At 43.7% G+C, this 18,998-nt stretch overlaps 1 protein-coding gene across 3 annotated transcripts in view; it reads left to right on the forward strand.

Annotated features, from left to right (window-relative positions):
* Positions 1–18,998, forward strand: part of ATG4C (autophagy related 4C cysteine peptidase) — a 53,670-nt gene that overhangs the window by 29,823 nt on the left and 4,849 nt on the right. Inside the window, exons 10-11 of one of the 3 annotated variants that reach the window (XM_075936146.2) lie at positions 2,537–2,656; positions 6,440–6,813. In XM_075936146.2, coding sequence (XP_075792261.2) covers positions 2,537–2,656; positions 6,440–6,709 — 390 coding nt within the window. In that variant the 3' untranslated portion in view covers positions 6,710–6,813. Of the gene's footprint in view, positions 1–2,536; positions 2,657–6,439; positions 6,814–6,842; positions 8,370–18,998 lie in introns of those variants that run through there. The other 2 variants (XM_089780453.1, XM_006126757.5) reach the window with 2 other exon arrangements.

An 18,998-nucleotide genomic window follows, 5' to 3' on the forward strand; every position in this document is an offset into this window, starting at 1 on the left:
TTTCACAAGGAGTAAGGGAATTCAAAGGAAGAGTGTTCTCCCTTCAACTTCCTGCTTTGTAGGCAGACCAGAAATCTAGGTAAGCTATTTTGACTTAAGCTATGCAATTGATGGAGCTGAAATTACATAGCTTAATTTGACTTTAGCCCTGCTGTGTAGATGTACCCAGAGTGGCCAGTGAGCCAAGAACAGAACCTTCATCTCTGGGCTCTTAGTCCACTGATTTATCTACCAGACCATGCTTCTGCTTGTCATTAATAAGAATTTCCAAATAATAATGTGGTTTAAATGTATTTTGAAGATGTACAAGCTGCCAGCTTGGCTTGATCACATCATACTGCTTTTCTGGATACTGGATTGTGTATTGGAAGGTCATACTCAGTGCATTGAGTAGTAACGTATGATTTGTCCAGAAGTGTCAGAACATAAATAGAAATTGCTTTCTTAGTGTAGATAAATAGCTTGTTAGCTTTCTCTGTAGGAAATAGTTTCAAAATTGATAAATTATCCAGAATAAGTTGGAAATCAATCCACTCTATTGGCTTCTAGCAAACAGTTTTGGATGAGTGTGGGAAAAATATGCCTACTCACTTCTCTTTGAGAGAGTGACTTTCACAGCTGAATAATCCTTCTGCTGAACATACTACAAAACTACTCTTAGGATGTTTCATTACCACTTTTAGTATTACTGTTAGAATGCTTTACTTAAGGCAGACTTCCAATATCTAACTTTGATTAACTGAGAACTGCATGCAATATTTGGGCAGTGTTAGAGAAAACACAATAAATAGGTATCACAGTCTTGCAGAAATATAACTTACTAGTCTTTATTAGGGATGTAAAAATTCGTTTGTAATTTAACCGTCTAACTGCTAAAAATCCTAATGGTTACACACGTTGTGGGCTCTCTAGTATAAAGTTTTAAACTGCAGAGCTGGGAGCGAGGCTGGGGAGGCAACTTTGCGGACTCTGCAGCCAGCTCCCTGGAATCCAGCGTGTAACCTGCAGCAGGGGTGGGAGTGGGTCCCCTAGGACAGGAACAGGCCACTGTCTGGGGCATGCAGGGAACTGCTCCAGCCCCTACCAGTTAACTGAAACCTGTAAGCTTCTCCTGTTAACCATTTACATTCCCAGTCTCTATCAGTTTTGTAACAATTTAGTGTAAAATGTAAATTGTTTTATTTGTAACCATGCCAGTCAGTAGTAAAGAGCAATATCTGCCAATATAGTGTACAACTACCACAATGAGAAGCAATTAAAAAATTTATGTAGCTCTCTGTATTCTTGCAGATCTGCTTTTTACGCAGCTCAAAAATGAAAAGTAGGAAGGTGTTAGGAAGAGAGATTCTGCACCATTAGAGTGCTGGATATTAGCTTGCTTTGTTGCCCTTTCTATAGAGACAGGTTAGATCTTAACAGTTGTTATTTTGACTCAAGGATGAGCTAAGTGAGTTTTCCTGATGCACATCTAAATATCTCATATTACTTCCTTTTATATTGGTCTCTTAGGAAGTACTCGTAGAATAAAACTACTAGTCCAGTCTAAGTAGAACATGAAATGTGTACAGTTAAAATTTGTTTGATTTAAATACTAAGCTATTATAAGAGAATGATTAATGATTTAACAGAGGGCTTGGGGTGTGGATAGCTCTGAGCAGTAGTAGGATATAGAGCCTTACCCATTTAGATCACTGACTGCAGCCTAGATCAGTAATGACCAAATGGTTTAACCATAAGATGGCTTTTCTGTAACATGTGAAATGAGTTAATGATTTTTGTCCAGCTCCATAGAAACACAAACCCCACAACTGTTACCCATGTTCAGTCTTTATAATAATAAGTAGGCATGAAGACTGAAGTGAACTATTCTGTATTTATTCTTTTTAGTTTGGGAGTGAAGTGATGTGGGGAAGTTTGTGCTGCTATTACTTGTAGTTTCCATTTCAAAAGCTGTCAGTTTACCACCTATCATAAACGCACATCCTTTTGTGTGAAATATAAAGTGGATTTTTGTACTTGTGGTACATTGTAATACACTGCCTTTGTACCCACTTCTCTTGCTAATGAAAATACCTCCCAAAAAGATAAATGATTAATGTAAGGGGGAAGTGGACGTGCATGGGGGGTTAAGCAATAATTGTAAGAGTGCAAATACTGCACCAAATGCACTTGGCACAGGAGCATTCACCTTCTCTACTTTGGGAATATTAATGAAATGATGTCATAAAATGCTGCTTCCAACTTTTGACAGATTCTACATCCTTTTTTTTGGACTGGCATTCATGTGGCATAATGGGAAGTTTGGTAAATAGAATATAACCTAGTACAGTTTATGTGGCCTTCTGAATATCAAGGGGTAAAATAACTTGAACATTTTTGGGGACAGAAATACCTTTAACAGTTTTCACTAGTTTGGGAGTGTGTGGTATGGTGAATTATATGGTAAAGCCATTAATGCTAGGCAAGAACATTGATAGCTATGTCTTCCTCAAGTCTTTCAAGGATCTTTAAAATGCTTTTATCTTGATAATTGCAGTCATTTCATTGTCCTTCCCCCAAAAAGATGTCATTCAAAAACATGGATCCTAGCTGTACAATAGGATTTTATTGTAAGAATGTGCAAGACTTTGAAAGAATTTCTGAAGAAATAACTAAGGTTAGTATTGAAATTATGAAAATGATATCTCTCTGATACTATTGTAGTTCTTGATAGTGTGTATGTACTGTGTTTATTAAGGATAGAGAATATTGTCTTAGATATATTAGATAGAACCTATCCTGTTCTATAAACAGGATTTATTGATGAAGCACAAACGTACAAGAATTCTAGAATATTTTTACATCTCCCTAATATGAACATATAAAATTTGGAGAAAGAGAATAAATACCATAATAGATGATTGCTAAGAGAAGATTTGTGTAAGAGACAGACTGAAACAAACCGGTGTAGTATGATAAGTAGGCTCAGTATAGGATTATTCCACTAGGTGGCACTATTGAAATGAAAATATTTTTGTAGACAGCACTTTTTATGGTCATTGGATTGCCTTCAACTTGAAGAGAAATTTTTAAAATGCAGTCCTTCCTTTGGGGATGAAATTTTTTTAAAATGGAAATATTTGAGCAAAGCAAAACTGTGCATTATTTCTTGTTATATAAGTGCCATTTTGATTACATTTCAAGATAAAGAAATATTTTTATGACTTGGAAGCATTGTTTTAAAGCAGTAAAACAGGTATCATCCAGTAAACTTGCAATGTCCATTCCACTTGAAGAACATAGGAATAGATTTATGTACATAGGTTTGAATTTAATTGACAGACATTTTCTTCTAGACTATTGTAGTGTTTGAATGCCACTCGTGTTGTGTTCACGATGGTACCAAATAACCAAATGTTTTATCATCAAAAATTACCTATAAAAGGATTCAACAATAATGACATGTCATAATATTGTTACATTTGTCACAATGGTTATCACATCTATGCAAGGAATTAATGTTTGTACAATACTTAGAAAATATAACTTTTTATTTAAGTTTAAATATTTTTATTAGATAAGGTATGAACCAGTAAGTAATGTCAACATAAAATGGTCTGTAGGTTTTTTATGAAGTTCTTTTTTCTTTGAGCCATGGAGGACTAGGAAGTAGATCTAGAAGACAGGAACTCCATAAGCATTAGAGATATGGAATTAAAGTCTATAAAGCTTCATTATGTTTAGCTTATATCTCTGCTATGATTGAGAGATTTAAGAACGTGACAAAATAGTGAATGAGAAATTGAGATATGTAAGAAACTTGCTCTTTTTTTCTATTGTCTCCCTCTTAAAATCTCAGGCCAGGTGAATTTCTCTCCTTATCCAATTGTTGGATGCTCTGAAAAGCATATTGTTTAACGTCAAAGTAGCTGATTTTAGTCTTAAAACTATTTTATTAGCATTTTAGTTTCAGGTTCTTTAATATTAATATGTCATTGTGTAAGTATACCCAAAATAAATTATGCATTTTCCCTAAAAAAGAGGGAAGTTTTCATATGAAGATTGTGTGACAAACAATTCTACCCATCCTCCACTCTACCCATCAGTCTGTTAATTTTTCCTGCTCTGCCTTTGACTGTTACTTTTCTGTTCTTTCATGATCACTTTAAGAAAACTTAATGCCTTAAATTGTAGCATAATATATTTCCAAGTCAAATGGAGTCACCCAAGTTAGGTTGATGAAGGACTTCAGATTTTTGCTTCTTTGGCAAGTGAAGTAGAGTTCTATAGACCCAGACTCTAAGGCTTGCTTGCTATTGGTTTTAAAATGCACTATAAATATGCCCTACTTCAAAACATAAAAAGTTGTTAATCTTTGAAAGTTAATTACTGATCGTGTCCATTTAAATTATTAGAAAAAATATGAAATGTAGATAAATTTGTGTTTTGGTGGGGGGAGAAAGTAGTGGTTCTCAGACTGCAGAGCTGTTTTGGTCAGCTTATAAAGGATCTGATAGTTCATACAAGGAATGATATTTCATGTACAGGATAAAGTTTCTGTGTGTGGTGGATGTGTTTTTGTAAGCCAACTAAATTAAAAATTAAGCAGGTCTTTGAACACTGCTCAGTTGCTTTGCTCATGTTTTTTGAGAATGGGTGTTTCTTTGGTAAAAACGCAACAGTGATCAAATTTATACCATAACTGTCCCAAAAATTGAAGGTTGTAGGAGTGGTTATAAAAAGAAATGTGTTTGAGAACCAAGCGATTTATTCATTTGGAAGTGTGTCTTCTAGCTCTTATCTATGTCCATTAAGTAGACCCTATTGATAGACAAACATTGCTTAGAAGTTGGTTACTGAGATCAGCATGTCAAATTTAATGAGCTCTCTTCTGATAATTGTCTCTTATTCTCATGAAAATCTGTACGGAAGTATTTTATATCACAAGTGTAATGTACATGCACACTTTTGCATTAAATTTTTCTAAAGCTAAAATACACTTCCAGAACATACCCATTGACTTGAATGGTAGTGATAGTCTGCGTGACGTGCAATTTGGAAATAATTTCTAGTTTTAATCAAGTTCCATACTGCAGTAGTTTCCATGACCACCTTTCTGCTGCCTTTTCTAGCTTACTTTCTTTTTTATCTCATTTTTCTTTTTATAATTTCCCTTAGTATTTAGTACTCAGAGAGGTGTGAGAGTAATGACTGTAGAGAATGAAGTCTTCTGTCATCTTCTATGCTGCCTTGTTTATTTAGCTCAGTCCTGACCTAGAGGGAACGCCTGTAGGGCTGAGAATGGTTCGGTCTCCATACTACTTCAGCTTCTCTGAGACTGTGCTGATGGCTTTTGTCTTGTAGACACATGTCATTTAGGAGCTAGACTATATGTGCTAACCCATTTCCATCAAACAGCTGCCATGTGACTATGAATTTCAGTTGTTACTGACTCAGGGCTGGCTTCATCTAATGAACTAGAAATGAAAGGCTCAAATGACCCTCCCCCCCCCTTACACCCCTCTACCCCGGAGGCCTATAGTCTCTGTTCTTGTCTCAACTCTTTGCTTTCTTTCACAGCACTCATTTCTTTTCTTTTTTCTCTTTTCATTGTCTTCTGCTCATCACAGTTGTCCTCATATCTCTCTCTTTCTTCTTTCCCTTCTTCCCGGTTTTCACAGCATAATAATAGAATGAAGTGAAATAGTCTAGAATAAAGTGGGAAATTGCTGAGCACAGTAAAAATGGCAAAATCTGATTTTACTTTGAGCATCATTTCCCACCACCTTGTTTTTTTTAATGACTCATACTATTTAAATATCCAAGCATTTTAGTGTTTCAATTGCTTCTAATTAAAGCAAATTATATTTGTGGTTCATAGTTTGATCACTTCAATGCAGGTGATAGCTGTAGACTAATTTAGCTTAGCATATACTAAAGCTGTGTATTGAGATTTACTTTCAAAGGTGATCAGCAACTTTTTTTAAACTTCAATGAGTGTTGAATACCTTAAATAAACAGTGGAAAGGGTATTTAAGCCTTTTTGTATCTAGGCTAGTGATACATACAACTAAAACTATTTTTATTTATATGTGTGACTGATCACTGTTAGTATAAATAGCTTCCTTGACAGAGGCTCAACTTTTTTGTCTCTTAGGAAACAGTTGGTATGTCCACACTGTGTTAAAAATTCAGATCTGTGGGACATGGTCTTATGGGCTCAGTATTTCCAAGCCACCACAATGGAGTGTCCATATAGCATTATAAACCTATATTTACAGTTGTTGGACCCTGGTCTCTCCACTGTGCTATTGCATGTTGTGCAGTGTGGACATAAAGGGAAGTCTCTGATGCATAGCAGTCTGTTAGGATTTGTAGTATGTTTAAGGATTTGTAGTATGTTTAAATAGTATGGCTGTAGGTGCTCTCTGTGCCCTAAAAATTCTTCCGGAAATTCCAGAAGGTGCTAACCTGCCCCACAAATCCTAGTCGCAAATCAAGAGATGACAGAAAATATGAAGACTGTTCTGCAACTTGTTCCACATGGACGGAAGCTAATGGAGTTCTACATATGTGTAAGTGGTTCAGTTTGCCTGTGTGTAACAAGTTGCAAGATTGGGGCCTGAAACTCCAAGTCTGGTTATTGTATCAAGAAGAGGCTGAGTTAGAAAAATATTTATTTACCACAAAAAGTGGTCTATTGAGAAGCTGTGCGGTGTGTTTGTTCTAATGTGACAAATGAAAATAAAAACAAATATGCATATTACATATTGTAACATGTTGTAATTAGATGAATACACCTGGGTATCGTATCCTTTCATTTTCAATTAACATTTTATCTGGTGTGTTATCTTGCATTGTAGATGCTGAAATCTTCATCTAAGGAGAAATATCCTTTGTTTACTTTTGTAAAGGGTCATTCTAGAGACTATGACTTTGCCTCCAGTCCTCTTCATGAAGAAAATGATGTTTTCTCCAAGAATGAAAAGAAGAGATTAAAAAGATTTAGTACAGAAGAGTTTGTCTTGCTTTAAGGACATTTTACAATAAGGTATTGACAGCTGTCCTTTTAAAAAATTGTACAGCACAAGGCAAGCAATATTGAAATTGATCTTGTTTTATAAAGATTATAATGTTGTATATGTTAGGTCTTTCAAATGTCACTTATAAATGTAATAACTAGTTATTTTTGGTTTGTTCACCGATAGTTGGATGAATACAGTGACACTTTTTGCTAGTGAAGACAGACAGAGTTGTTAAGTTAGACACAATGTAACGTGGACGGATACCGTGCATGCCCTCCTGGATAGCTCTTCCAGTGAGCCTCGTCTTGATCTGCAGTTCCCACTGCTGTTCCAGTTCCATTTATATGGTGGTTTAGTGGTGTGGATATGTCTTCTAGTTTTGAGACTACTAGATCGTTTCCAGTTGTAAGCAAAACTTGAATCTAGGGCTCTTGAAGAAAAAGTCTAATGCATTTAATCTATTTTGCTACTTAAACCCCAATAATGGTGGTAGTTATAATCATGAGATACCTTTTTAGCAGAGCATACTAAAAATGTAACTTTGATATATCAATAGTAATTGTTAGCTACAATCCAGATGCAATTATATAAGCAGAATTATGAGCTAAGGTACTATTTAGCAATATTATTTTATAAAGGCTATTCATTAAACTTGCTTTTGAACCTTAATATGAGGAATGAATATAAAGTATTGGATTTCCCCTGCAATTTTTAAAGGTTACATTATTAATATTAACTTTAACCAATCAAAGCAGATAGACAGTTATTAAGTGGGAGAAGTGTTTGTTTCCTGTCTTGACCATGTAATTTTTGAGACTTCTATTCCTACCCATTCTGCTTCTAAATCAGAGCATAAAACAGCAGATAAGGAGCAGACTGTAAATATTTTGGGATATGATCTTTTGTTATCTGCCATTACTGTAAATTGCTTGTGATGATTTTTAGGTGCATAAAACATCTAGCAGATAAATCTACATGAATAGTTTCATGCTTTAACAAAGCAAATTCAGAATTTAAAATACACACTAACACTGTACAAATTAAAAAATTAAAGGTACGAGAATGTTAAATGCATGTCCTTTTGAACTGTAATGGTACATTTCACTGTAATGATACATTGTTTGAATTCTGTATCTAAAAAATGAGGGGCAAATACTTTGTAATAAGACAAATTTTATTGTAAATCAACTGTTAACTCCTTCTAAAGTGCCTTTTCGGCACAAGAATGCATAAATGTTGTCTATCCAAATAATATCCTATGTGTCACTAAAAGGAAGTAATAATTGTTCCCATGGTCAAAACTAAATATTTCATGATCAGAAAAAGACTACTGCGTATTGATTCAAAAAAACTGTCTAAACTAAATGTTGTTTTTGATTCCTTGCTTAAAAAGTTACTTGTGACCTCTCACTCTTTAAAGCCTATTAGGCATGTTAAATTTATTGTAGTCATACAGATTGGAAACAGGAGGAATGTTATTAGTTACCTAGTTCCCCTTTATGCATGTACATTAGTGTCTGGCTTATTCAGGTATTCATGGTCACATGTGATGGGACTTCCAGCACTTACTTGTGAGAGTTTTTCACACAATAATATTCTTCTGTGTAAAGTTTTCCCTTTAATTTCATCCTATTCCAGAAAGTTAAGTTCTTGTACCATCCTAAGTAATTCCTCTTCTCCTCACTAGAGTTTATACATTAAGTATTTGTATAACGTCATGCCCTCCTTTTAGTAATACATTAACAAATATGTATGGCTTTGTTAATCTGCCTTAAATCCATACCAACCTACCAGGCCCCTGATTGCAGGGCTATTACAAGGGACAAGTGGGTACATCGTAATCAGAGACGCAAAGATGCAATCAGTAAACATAATCTGCAAAAGTAAAGAGTGCGACACGTGCTAACCTAAGGAGAGTGGATGTATAATGAATATTTTGATCCTTCACAAAAATACCTAATTATGGCATTGCCTGGTTGTTTTTATTATTCTGCAGTGAACTTTAATTTAATACCTTGAACTCCTTGCCAGAGGATGTTGTGAAAACCAGGACTTTAACAGGGTTCAAAAAAGAGTTAGATAAATTCATGGAGGTTAGGTCCATAAATGGCTATTAGCCAGGCTGGGTTGGAATGGTGTCCCTAGCCTCTTGTCGGAGGCTCAAAATGGATGACAGAAGAGGGATCACATGACTATCTGGCATTGACCATATCAGAAGACAGGATACTGGGCTAGATGGACCTTTGGTCTGACCCAGTATGGCTGTTCTTATATACTTTTCTGTCAAAGAAGCAACAGAAAGGTAAGTATCTATGAGATCAGAAAGAATAAATATGATATAGTAAATATTACAGTAGGATGTATATTAGCACGTATGTTCCTAAACCCACATGTCTGTTAAAAGAAATGTCCCTTCATTCCCTATTAGAGACCCCTTTCTTTTCAACAGTAACTAACTAACAGGGTGTGTCCACACTATAATGTTATTTCAAAATAGTTATTTCGAAATAGCTTATTTCGAAATAACACGTCTACACACAAAATGCATTCGAAATAGCGTTTCCACACTGAGTGGATGCTGAATCGCATTTAAGCCTGACCGGAAATAGTTCCGGCAGGGCACCAGGTCAGGACTTACTGTGTGGGGGCTGCTGCCTGCGACTATCTGAGGTCTGTGCTTAAAGGGACCCCCCCGGACAGCCAGTTCTCAGGTTTCCCTGCTTGCTTGCCTACCTCAATGAGGGACAGTAAAGCAATTTGTCTCTGCGTGCTCTGGTTGCCCTCACTCAGGACACCACAGCACTCTGTAACATGGAGCCAGAGCTGCCCCTGGGTACTCTGGTGCTTCTCTTGGGATGCGTTGCTGTGAGCCTGGCTGCACTTTCTGCAGGCTGCCATCCGGGAGGTCTATCGGGGGGGCTGTCAGTATCCAGGAGGCCCTGCGGGAGAGCTTCCACCGTGAGGAGCACTGTGAGCCTCCCTGGTCTGCCCCACTGGGGGCTTGTGCCTCATTCCTCCCTCACCCCCCTTCCTGATGTCAAATAAAATACATGTACTTTCATGAACACAAACTCTTTATTTAACAAAACTGGGGGGAGGGAATGAAACTCTGGTGAGACTGGGGAAAGGAGGCGGGAAAAGGGAGAAGAGAGGATGGGAGAGGAGAGGGGGAAACCTGAGAGGAGGGAGCTGGAGGGGGGAAGAAGGAGGAGGGGAAGCTCAGGGTTGGGAGTCTCACCGGACCAACTTGATTGTTATGCAAACCTGCTCCTGGGTTCGCATGTGGCCTTTGGTGGCCAGGCTGGCAGCTATCCTGCCAAAGATGGCCGCGTTCCTCCCTCTAGTGTGGAGATCATGGATATTTACAATAAAATGTAAACAAAAATGGATCTGGAATATTTCAACAGATTCACATTTGTTCTAGGATCTATAGAGACATTTTCAGTTCTTCTTCGAGTGGTCCCCGTGGGTGCTCCACTCTAGGTGTCGGGCTCGTCCCGGCGCCGCTGATCGGAGGCTTTTCGTAGCCGTAACTGGCCGGACCGCGCATGCGCGGCAGGCTTCGCGCGGTTCCTCAGTCACGCGGTCCGGCCCCCCCGCCAGTTCCTTTCAACCGTCCTAGGTTGCTGACGGACTTCAGATTCTCTCCTCAGAGACAGATCCTTAAGAGATAAACGTTAAAATTATTACAAGTTTTCCACAGTTTATTGTTAATTAGTTAGTTAGTTAGTCGTTTGTTCGTTTAAAAAAAAAAAATTTTCGAAGTTCAGTAGATAGTTAGTTACGGGTTTTTTCTCTATTATTCGTTATTGTTGTAAATATATATATATATATCATGCCCGGCTCTCCGGGGTTTAAGAAATGTGTTCGATGCAAGGACCCCATGCCAGCGTCAGATGGCCACGACGCGTGCATACGCTGCTTGGGAGAGTCCCATGTGCTGGGAAAATGTGCCCATTGCTCGAAGTTAACGGCCAGGGCACGTAAAGACAGAGACATGAGGCTGAAGCTTATCTTGTTTGATAAGGCTTTACAGCCCTCTGAAGCGCCTCAACGGGAGTCTTCCCGAACTCTTGAGAAGACGTCTCCACCATGCCTGGGGTCGACTCAAAAGAAGTCTAAGCGAGTCTCCCCAGCGCGCTCTCTGGCCGCGGCCCCTCGATCTAGAATCAGCGAGGGTGACCAACCGGGTACCTCTGGAGTGGGGTATAAACCCGCGAAACACAAGCGGGACAGATGGAAATCAGTGGGGCGCTCGTCTTCAGCGCCGGCACCGTCCACTGTCGCCAGCTCTACCAGGCAGCAATCGGCACCGATGAGTCGAGAACGGCACCCTATAGACCCGGCCGACCATAAGACCTCGGCACCACCGGTGCGGAAACATGCCACGGCGCCGCAGTCGGCACCGGCTCAACCATCGGCACCGACAAACCAGACGGCACCGACGCGCCTAACGCCTGCGGCACCTGACGCGGTGCCGAGCGACAGCCATGCCTCGGTGTCGGGGGCGGCACCGCATGCGCTTAAGAAAGGGGTCACGGAACCGGCGGTCCGTAGTACCCCGGTTTCCCCTAAGGCACCGGAGAGTCAGCTTCCCTCCCCATCAGTGTCGGTACCGCATTCTCCTATACTACTCTCAGACGATGACGATCGCGTCTCCAGACGCTCTCTTGATAAAGGTCCGGTACCGACGAAGGCTCAAAGAAAGTCGCTTCCTCGAAGATCGTCTCCTTCGCCATCTCCAAAGTTCTCGCCGGCACCGTCTCCCTCCCCCCCGCGATATCATGTGCCAAGGGAATCGCGGTACTATCACGCCTCGCGTTCTCCATACCACTACTCGAGGCCGCACTTCACGCATGTTTACAGACATCCCATTCCACACTTCGGGATGCGATCTCCTATATCTCGCTCACCATCCCGCTCACCTTCGAGGTCATATGGAAGCAGGTACAGCGTTCCCTATTCATCTAGGAGACCGTCTCCCGATTACTCTTATCATCGTCGAGAGCCGGACTATTCCCCATATGCCTACTCAAGGTCTCGGTCACCTCATTCCTGTCGCTGCCGTACCTCGCAGCATGAGCACCAGTCACCAGTGGGTTCCCCGCAACGCTCGGTTCAAACCCCAAAAATTCGGGCGGCTGCTCCCTCGCCGCCTCCTCAGATATCGGATCCCGAGGAGGGCCAGATTTCAGATGAGGATGCCCCCTCACACGCGATATCTCCACAGGACGTGGCCTCATCCTCTCCGGACGAAGCGGTGTTTCAAGGGAACGATTCACCCCCGGACGACAGTCGAGAGTTCCAAGATCTGTTTAAGCGGGTAGCTGACACGCAGAACGTTCATGCGACTGACGTTCAGATGAAGCACTACAAATTGCTTAAAAACCTGCATCCCAAACAACAGTCCAGAGCAGCGCTCCCGATTGACGAGGCGATCCTTGAACCAGCCTCAGAAATATGGCACACCCCGGCCTCTGTCCCGCCCACATCCAAACGGGTAGAGAAGAGATATTTTGTACCTTCTAAGGGCTTAGAGTTTCTTTTTACTCATCCCCAACCGAACTCATTGATAGTGGACGCAGCCCTGAATCGAGCTAAGAACCCGCAGGCGAGGAATGCGACAGCGGAGAAAGAAGCGAAGAAATTGGACATATTTGGTAGAAAGGTCTACTCATCCTCTACCCTTCTTCTTCGCATTGCCAATTATGCAGCGCTACTGTCCAATCATGGGTTTGACAACATAGCCAAGCTATCGGGTCTGGCCCAGAATGCCTCCGAGGAGGATAAAGCCATTCTGCGCGCGGTGGTGCAGGAAGGATACGCTTGCTCTCGTGCCAGTCTCCAGATAGCCATGGATGTTGCGGACACGGCTGCGAGATCTATAGCCACCGCAATATCCATGCGTAGAGCTTCATGGCTGGCGGCGGCGGGTGCTCCGAGAGACCTTCAGGCGAAAGTTGAAGACCTCCCGTTCGACAAATTAAAATTGTTTGCGGACAAAACGGACGAACTACTTCACACCGGGAAGGACTCCCGGACGACCCTTCGTATGCTGGGCATGTACGTCCCACCGTTCCGCCGTCAGAGATTCTTCCCATACCAGAGGCGATACGATTTCCAATTTCAGAGGCAACAACCCCGCCCGTTTGACCACACCCGATCCAAACAGAGGCCACAACGCCGGCGCCCGCAACCTTCCAGGGCGAACAATCATCCGCAGACCAAACAACAGGTTTGACGGGTCTGTCGAGGGCGCAATCGTACCAATCGCGACCGCAATTACTACCAATACCTCTCCCATCTTCCATCATCGTCTTCGGCCCTATTATCATCGTTGGGCCGCGATAACCACCGACAAATGGGTATTGGACATAGTGAAATCGGGTTTCACCATTCCCTTTACTTCAATTCCCCCTTCCCACCCACCAACCCCGTCCCTTTTCAGGGACCCCTCTCACGAAACTCTTTTGCGACAGGAGGTCCTACGCTTGCTCGCCATAGGAGCCATAGAAAGAGTCCCGAAAGAGTTCTGGGGGAAAGGGTTTTATTCCCGTTACTTTCTGACAGAAAAGAAGTCAGGAGGATGGAGACCGATTCTCGACTTGCGACTTCTCAATCGTTATCTGAGAAAAATGCGTTTCAAGATGGTGACATTAGCAACAATAATTCCGTCTCTGACTCGCGGCGATTGGTTTGCGGCCCTCGACTTGCAGGACGCATATTTTCACATTACAATTCACCCGGCACACAGACGCTTTCTACGCTTTGCAATGCTCAACGACCATTTCCAATACAGAGTTCTTCCCTTCGGTCTAGCGGCAGCTCCCAGAGTCTTCTCGAAAACGCTGGCGGTAGTTGCAGCATACCTACGACGGCAGCACGTCCTTATATTCCCCTACTTGGACGACTGCCTCATAAAGGCCCCAACGCACCAGGAGACCGTACAAATGGTTTCGTTGGCCAGAAACACGTTCGATTCGCTCGGCCTGATATTAAACGAGCAGAAGTCGACCACTGTCCCGACGCAAACTATAAAGTTCATAGGTGCAGTACTAGACTCGGTCACGGAAAGGGCATACTTACCTTTAGACAGATTTCAGGCCATACAGAATCTGATAAGAGTCCTGGATATCGCTCCGACCGTGTCTGTGCATACATGCCTCCGCCTCCTGGGCCACATGGCTTCCACCACTTTCGTGGTTCCTCACGCCAGACTCCACTTCAGGGACCTTCAGCACTGGTTACGGAAGGTATACTTGCCTCAGAAAGACAGCATCCGCAAGGCAGTTATTCCACCGCCTCACGTTCACGACTCTCTACGCTGGTGGAAACGCACGGAGACGCTCCTCTCCGGAGTTCCGTTCCGTCGTCCTCAGCCTTCTATGCTCATAACAACAGATGCATCTCTCATAGGTTGGGGAGCGCACATGGACAGCGATCGCGTTCAGGGCAAATGGTCCACCATAGAGAGCACATACCACATCAATCTCCTAGAGTTGCGGGCCATTTTCCTGGCATGCAAGCATTTTCTTCCACGCATAAGGCATGCCGCGGTCAGGATACTCACAGACAATGTAGCGGCGATGTACTACATAAACCGGCAAGGGGGTGCCAAATCTCCTTCCCTTTGTGCGGAGGCAGTGCGGTTGTGGAACTGGTGCATAAGGAACGATGTAACCATCATGGCATCGTACTTACCTGGCATCAGCAATGTTATTGCGGACTCGTTAAGCAGACAATTCCCAGTAGATCACGAGTGGGAAATGAGGGCAGACGTTCTTCGACACATCTTTCGCAAATGGGGAACTCCGAAACTAGACCTGTTTGCCACGACGCAGAATGCCAAGTGTCCCCAGTTCTGTTCCAGAGGGGGGATCGGAAGAGGGTCTCTGGGCGATGCTCTCCTAATGACTTGGACGGGACCCCTCCTCTACGCGTTTCCCCCGACGGTCCTAATACCGCGAGCTCTCGAGAAGATAATGCTCGAGCGAGCGACGGTCATCTTAATAGCTCCGGCATGGCCGAGACAGCCGTGGTATCCGCTGTTGCACAGGCTGTCGATACGCCCACCGTGGACACTCCCCCTTCACCCAGACTTGTTGTCCCAGCAGAAGGGAGCCCTCTTGCATCCCAGACTCGAGTCGCTTCACCTCACAGCGTGGTTCATAGCTGGCTCAGACAAGACGAGCACCTTTGTTCACAGCGAGTTAAAACAATTCTTATGAGTAGCAGAAAGACTTCTACTCGGAGATCTTACCTGGCAAAATGGCACAGGTTCCAGCAATGGTGTCAAGCTATAAACGTACAACCTATTACTTCCCCTCTACAACACATCCTGGACTATATCCTCCACCTCCATGACTTGGGTCTGGCCATGGCTACATTGAGAGTTCATTTAGCAGCGATCAGTGCCTTTCATGAACCTCTGCAGGGTACTTCGATTTTTTCCCACCAAATTACTAAAAGGTTTCTAAAAGGCCTAGTGAACCTGCATCCGCCCCACAGGCCCCCTCCACCAACCTGGAACCTCGATTTGGTCCTACGGGCAATTATGCATCCCCCCTTCGAACCGTTGGCATCAATACCACTTCGAATGTTATCGATGAAAGTAGTATTCCTATTGGCTATCACTTCCGCACGAAGAGTGAGCGAGTTAGGGGCGTTGATGGCGAGTCCACCCTACACTTCCTTTTCAAAGACCACAGTGACCTTACGTCTACACCCAGCGTTCATCCCCAAGGTCAACACTTCCTTTCATATTAATGAGCCCATAGTTCTAACTGCCTTCTACCCTAGACCGCATGCTTCTTCGTCAGAAACTTTGCTGCACATGCTCGATGTGCGACGAGCACTCGCGTTTTATATAGACAGAACACGCTCATGGAGACGCACGGACAGACTACTTGTGTCCATAGCACAGCGCTCTAAAGGCAACCCTCTTTCCAGTCAACGCATAGCTAGGTTGATTACCGCTTGCATTACAACCTGTCATTCACTGAAGGGAAAAACCTCTCGCTTCTCAGCCTGCTGCGCATTCCACTAGGGCAATGGCCACCTCCACTGCATTTGCTAGAGGTGTGCCTCTCAGCGACATCTGCCGAGCAGCCACCTGGTCCTCTAGCACCTCCTTTGTTCATCATTATGCGATTGTGCGACGTTGGTCCTCGGACGCAGCAGTAGCGTCCGCAGTTCTAGCCTCTACGGAGGAACACTGACCCGGTGCGCATGGAGGTTACTGCTTGGTACTCACCTAGAGTGGAGCACCCACGGGGACCACTCGAAGAAGAAGGGGAAGTTACTCACCAGGTGTGGTAACGATCGTTCTTCGAGATGTGTCCCCGTGGGTGCTCCACGTCCCGCCCTCCTCCCCGCTCCGGGTCTGTTTTTGTTTCATTGCAGATTCCGGACGGTGACAGGAACTGGCGGGGGGGCCGGACCGCGTGACTGAGGAACCGCGCGAAGCCTGCCGCGCATGCGCGGTCCGGCCAGTTACGGCTACGAAAAGCCTCCGATCAGCGGCGCCGGGACGAGCCCGACACCTAGAGTGGAGCACCCACGGGGACACATCTCGAAGAACGATCGTTACCACACCTGGTGAGTAACTTCCCCTTCTTAGTCTTATAACTTATAAAGAAGGCCTATGATTTAAATATCTTATCTAATTTAATTTTAATGATAGACCTTTCATTGTATATTTATGATGGGAAAACTTGCATAGAAAACTGTTATTATTAACACACCTGGTGAAGATGCTATTGTGTCCTTTAGTCTACCCTAATAGTGTGGCATTCAGAACCAACTGTACAAATTTGTTAGAAATTAGTAGTAATTTTCAACTACCTATTGCTCACACCTCCAACTTCTATTTATTGTTCTTTCTTCCATGTTGGTGATTTAAGTAATTGCCTCAAAATTCATTTACATAAACCTCTATTAAGGAAAGGGGGACAAAAATGAATGCAAAGGAATCTTTTGAAGGAGCAAGGGGAATTAATTATAATTCTGTGCTAGTTCTCGGGAAAAGAAGTGCAGTCCAGGCTAAATTCCAGGTTGGCTACTTAGGAAAGAGTAAATTTTCTACTTGTATTTCCAATGAAATATAGGTCTTATTCCTGGCCTTAAATCTTTTTCTGATCCCTCTTGGTCAGATTTCTTGCAACCTTTGTTCCATAACCTCTCTTCTCTATATTCCTGGTAAATTTGATCTGTTAAAATGGATTTAATCGTGTCTATGTTAATGCTCCTGCATTCACTTCACTACCCATAATGTTTCACCTTTGGTAGTCCTCATCTCTATCTCTATCTCTATACATGGTTTTCCTATACTATACTAGGACTCCGAATTTTATAAATAGACAAATACAACTAAGCTAGTGTCATTATTTTTCCAGTAATAGAAATGTAGCCGTGTTAGTCTGGTGTAGCTGAAGCAAAATGCAGAGCTATGTAGCATTTTAAAGATTAACAAGATGGTTTATTAGATGATGAGCTTTTGTGGCCCAGACCCACTTCCTCAGATCAAATAGTGGAAGAAAATAGTCACAACCAAAGGTATATATGGTTGTGACTATTTTCTTCCACTATTTGATCTGAGGAAGTGGGTCTGGCCCACGAAAGCTCATCATCTAATAAACCATCTTGTTAGTCTTTAAAGCAGTGGTCCCCAACCTTTTGAGGTTGTTGGGCGCCAGGGGTCGTGGCCGTTTGCCCGCCGGGCGCCAGGGGGCGTGGACACTAGCGCGCCCGGGGGCGGGCCCCCCCTTGCCGCATGCCCGGGGGCGGCCCCCCCCAACTGCGCGCCCGGGGGCAGGGGCCCCTCTAAGGGCCGCGCGCCCGGGGCCGGCGCTCCTCCCGCTGAGTGCCGCGTGCCCGGGGCTGGCGCCCCCCCCCTCCGCCGAGTGCCGCGCGCCCGGGGCCGGCACTCCCCCCCTCCCGCCGAGTGCTGCGCGCCCGGCGCTCCCCCTCCCCCCACCGAGTGCCGCGCGCCTGGGGCCGGCACTCCCCCCCCTCCCGCCGAGTGCCGCGCGCCCGGCGCTCCCCCCCTCCCGCCGAGTGCCGCGCGCCCGGGGCCAGCGCTCCCCCCGCCGAGTGCCCAGGGCCGGCGCCCGCCCCCGCCGAGTGCCGCGCGCCCGGCGCTCCCCCCGCCAAGCGCGCTCCCCCCGCAAGCGCCCGTGCGCCATGTGCCCGGGGCCAGGCCAGCCCTGAGCACCTGGCGGGCGCATTGAAATGCCCCCGCGGGCGCCATGGCGCCCGCAGGCACCGTGTTGGGGACCACGGCTTTAAAGTGCTACATAGCCCTGCATTATTTTTCCATGTTGCCCAGAAAGCTTATTAAATAAGTCTTGAAACTTAATAGTTCAAGATCCTAACCCCTACCAGTCTTATTTTCTGTTCAGAGCTCATTGTCCCAGTGAAAAAATGGCGAAGGCTCAGAAAGAAGACCTAATGACTTGTGACACACTGTTTTGGAAAGCATGCTAGTATATTTCCTGAGTCCGGCACTGGCAAGTTCACAGGTTGTCCTCATCTCTGAAGGTTCCTGTACAGTGGTGACACAAGTTAAATTACGAAGTTACTAGAAATTAATGTTTTTCTGTAACTACTGGGGACTTTAATTGGAAACTATGTTAATTGCATAGTAATTCTCTTTACTTCTCCTGAATACTGTGCAATCAATTTGTGTCATCACTGTTGCTGCTGCTGCCTTCAAACACAAGCCAACTGTGCATTAGTTACTCACACACACAGCAGTGGTCTATATTCTTAAACAGGTTATACAAATCATTGACTGATTAGGTACTTGCTTTCTTGATGGAACTAGCCTCTCTATCATAGAATTTGGCAAATATGGCCATATTTTAAATAGATCTGTTCTTTCCCCACCCAATAACTTTCTGCTGTTTCCCTTCTTTTCTTAGGAGGGTTTTTTTCAGTATCTCATACCAGCAGGAGTCCTCTCTGCCAGAGCTTTGGGTAACTAGCTGAGACTTA

This window comes from Pelodiscus sinensis, chromosome 9 (assembly GCF_052426305.1).
Source record: "Pelodiscus sinensis isolate ZL-2025 chromosome 9, ASM5242630v1, whole genome shotgun sequence".
Taxonomy (NCBI): domain Eukaryota; kingdom Metazoa; phylum Chordata; order Testudines; family Trionychidae; genus Pelodiscus; species Pelodiscus sinensis.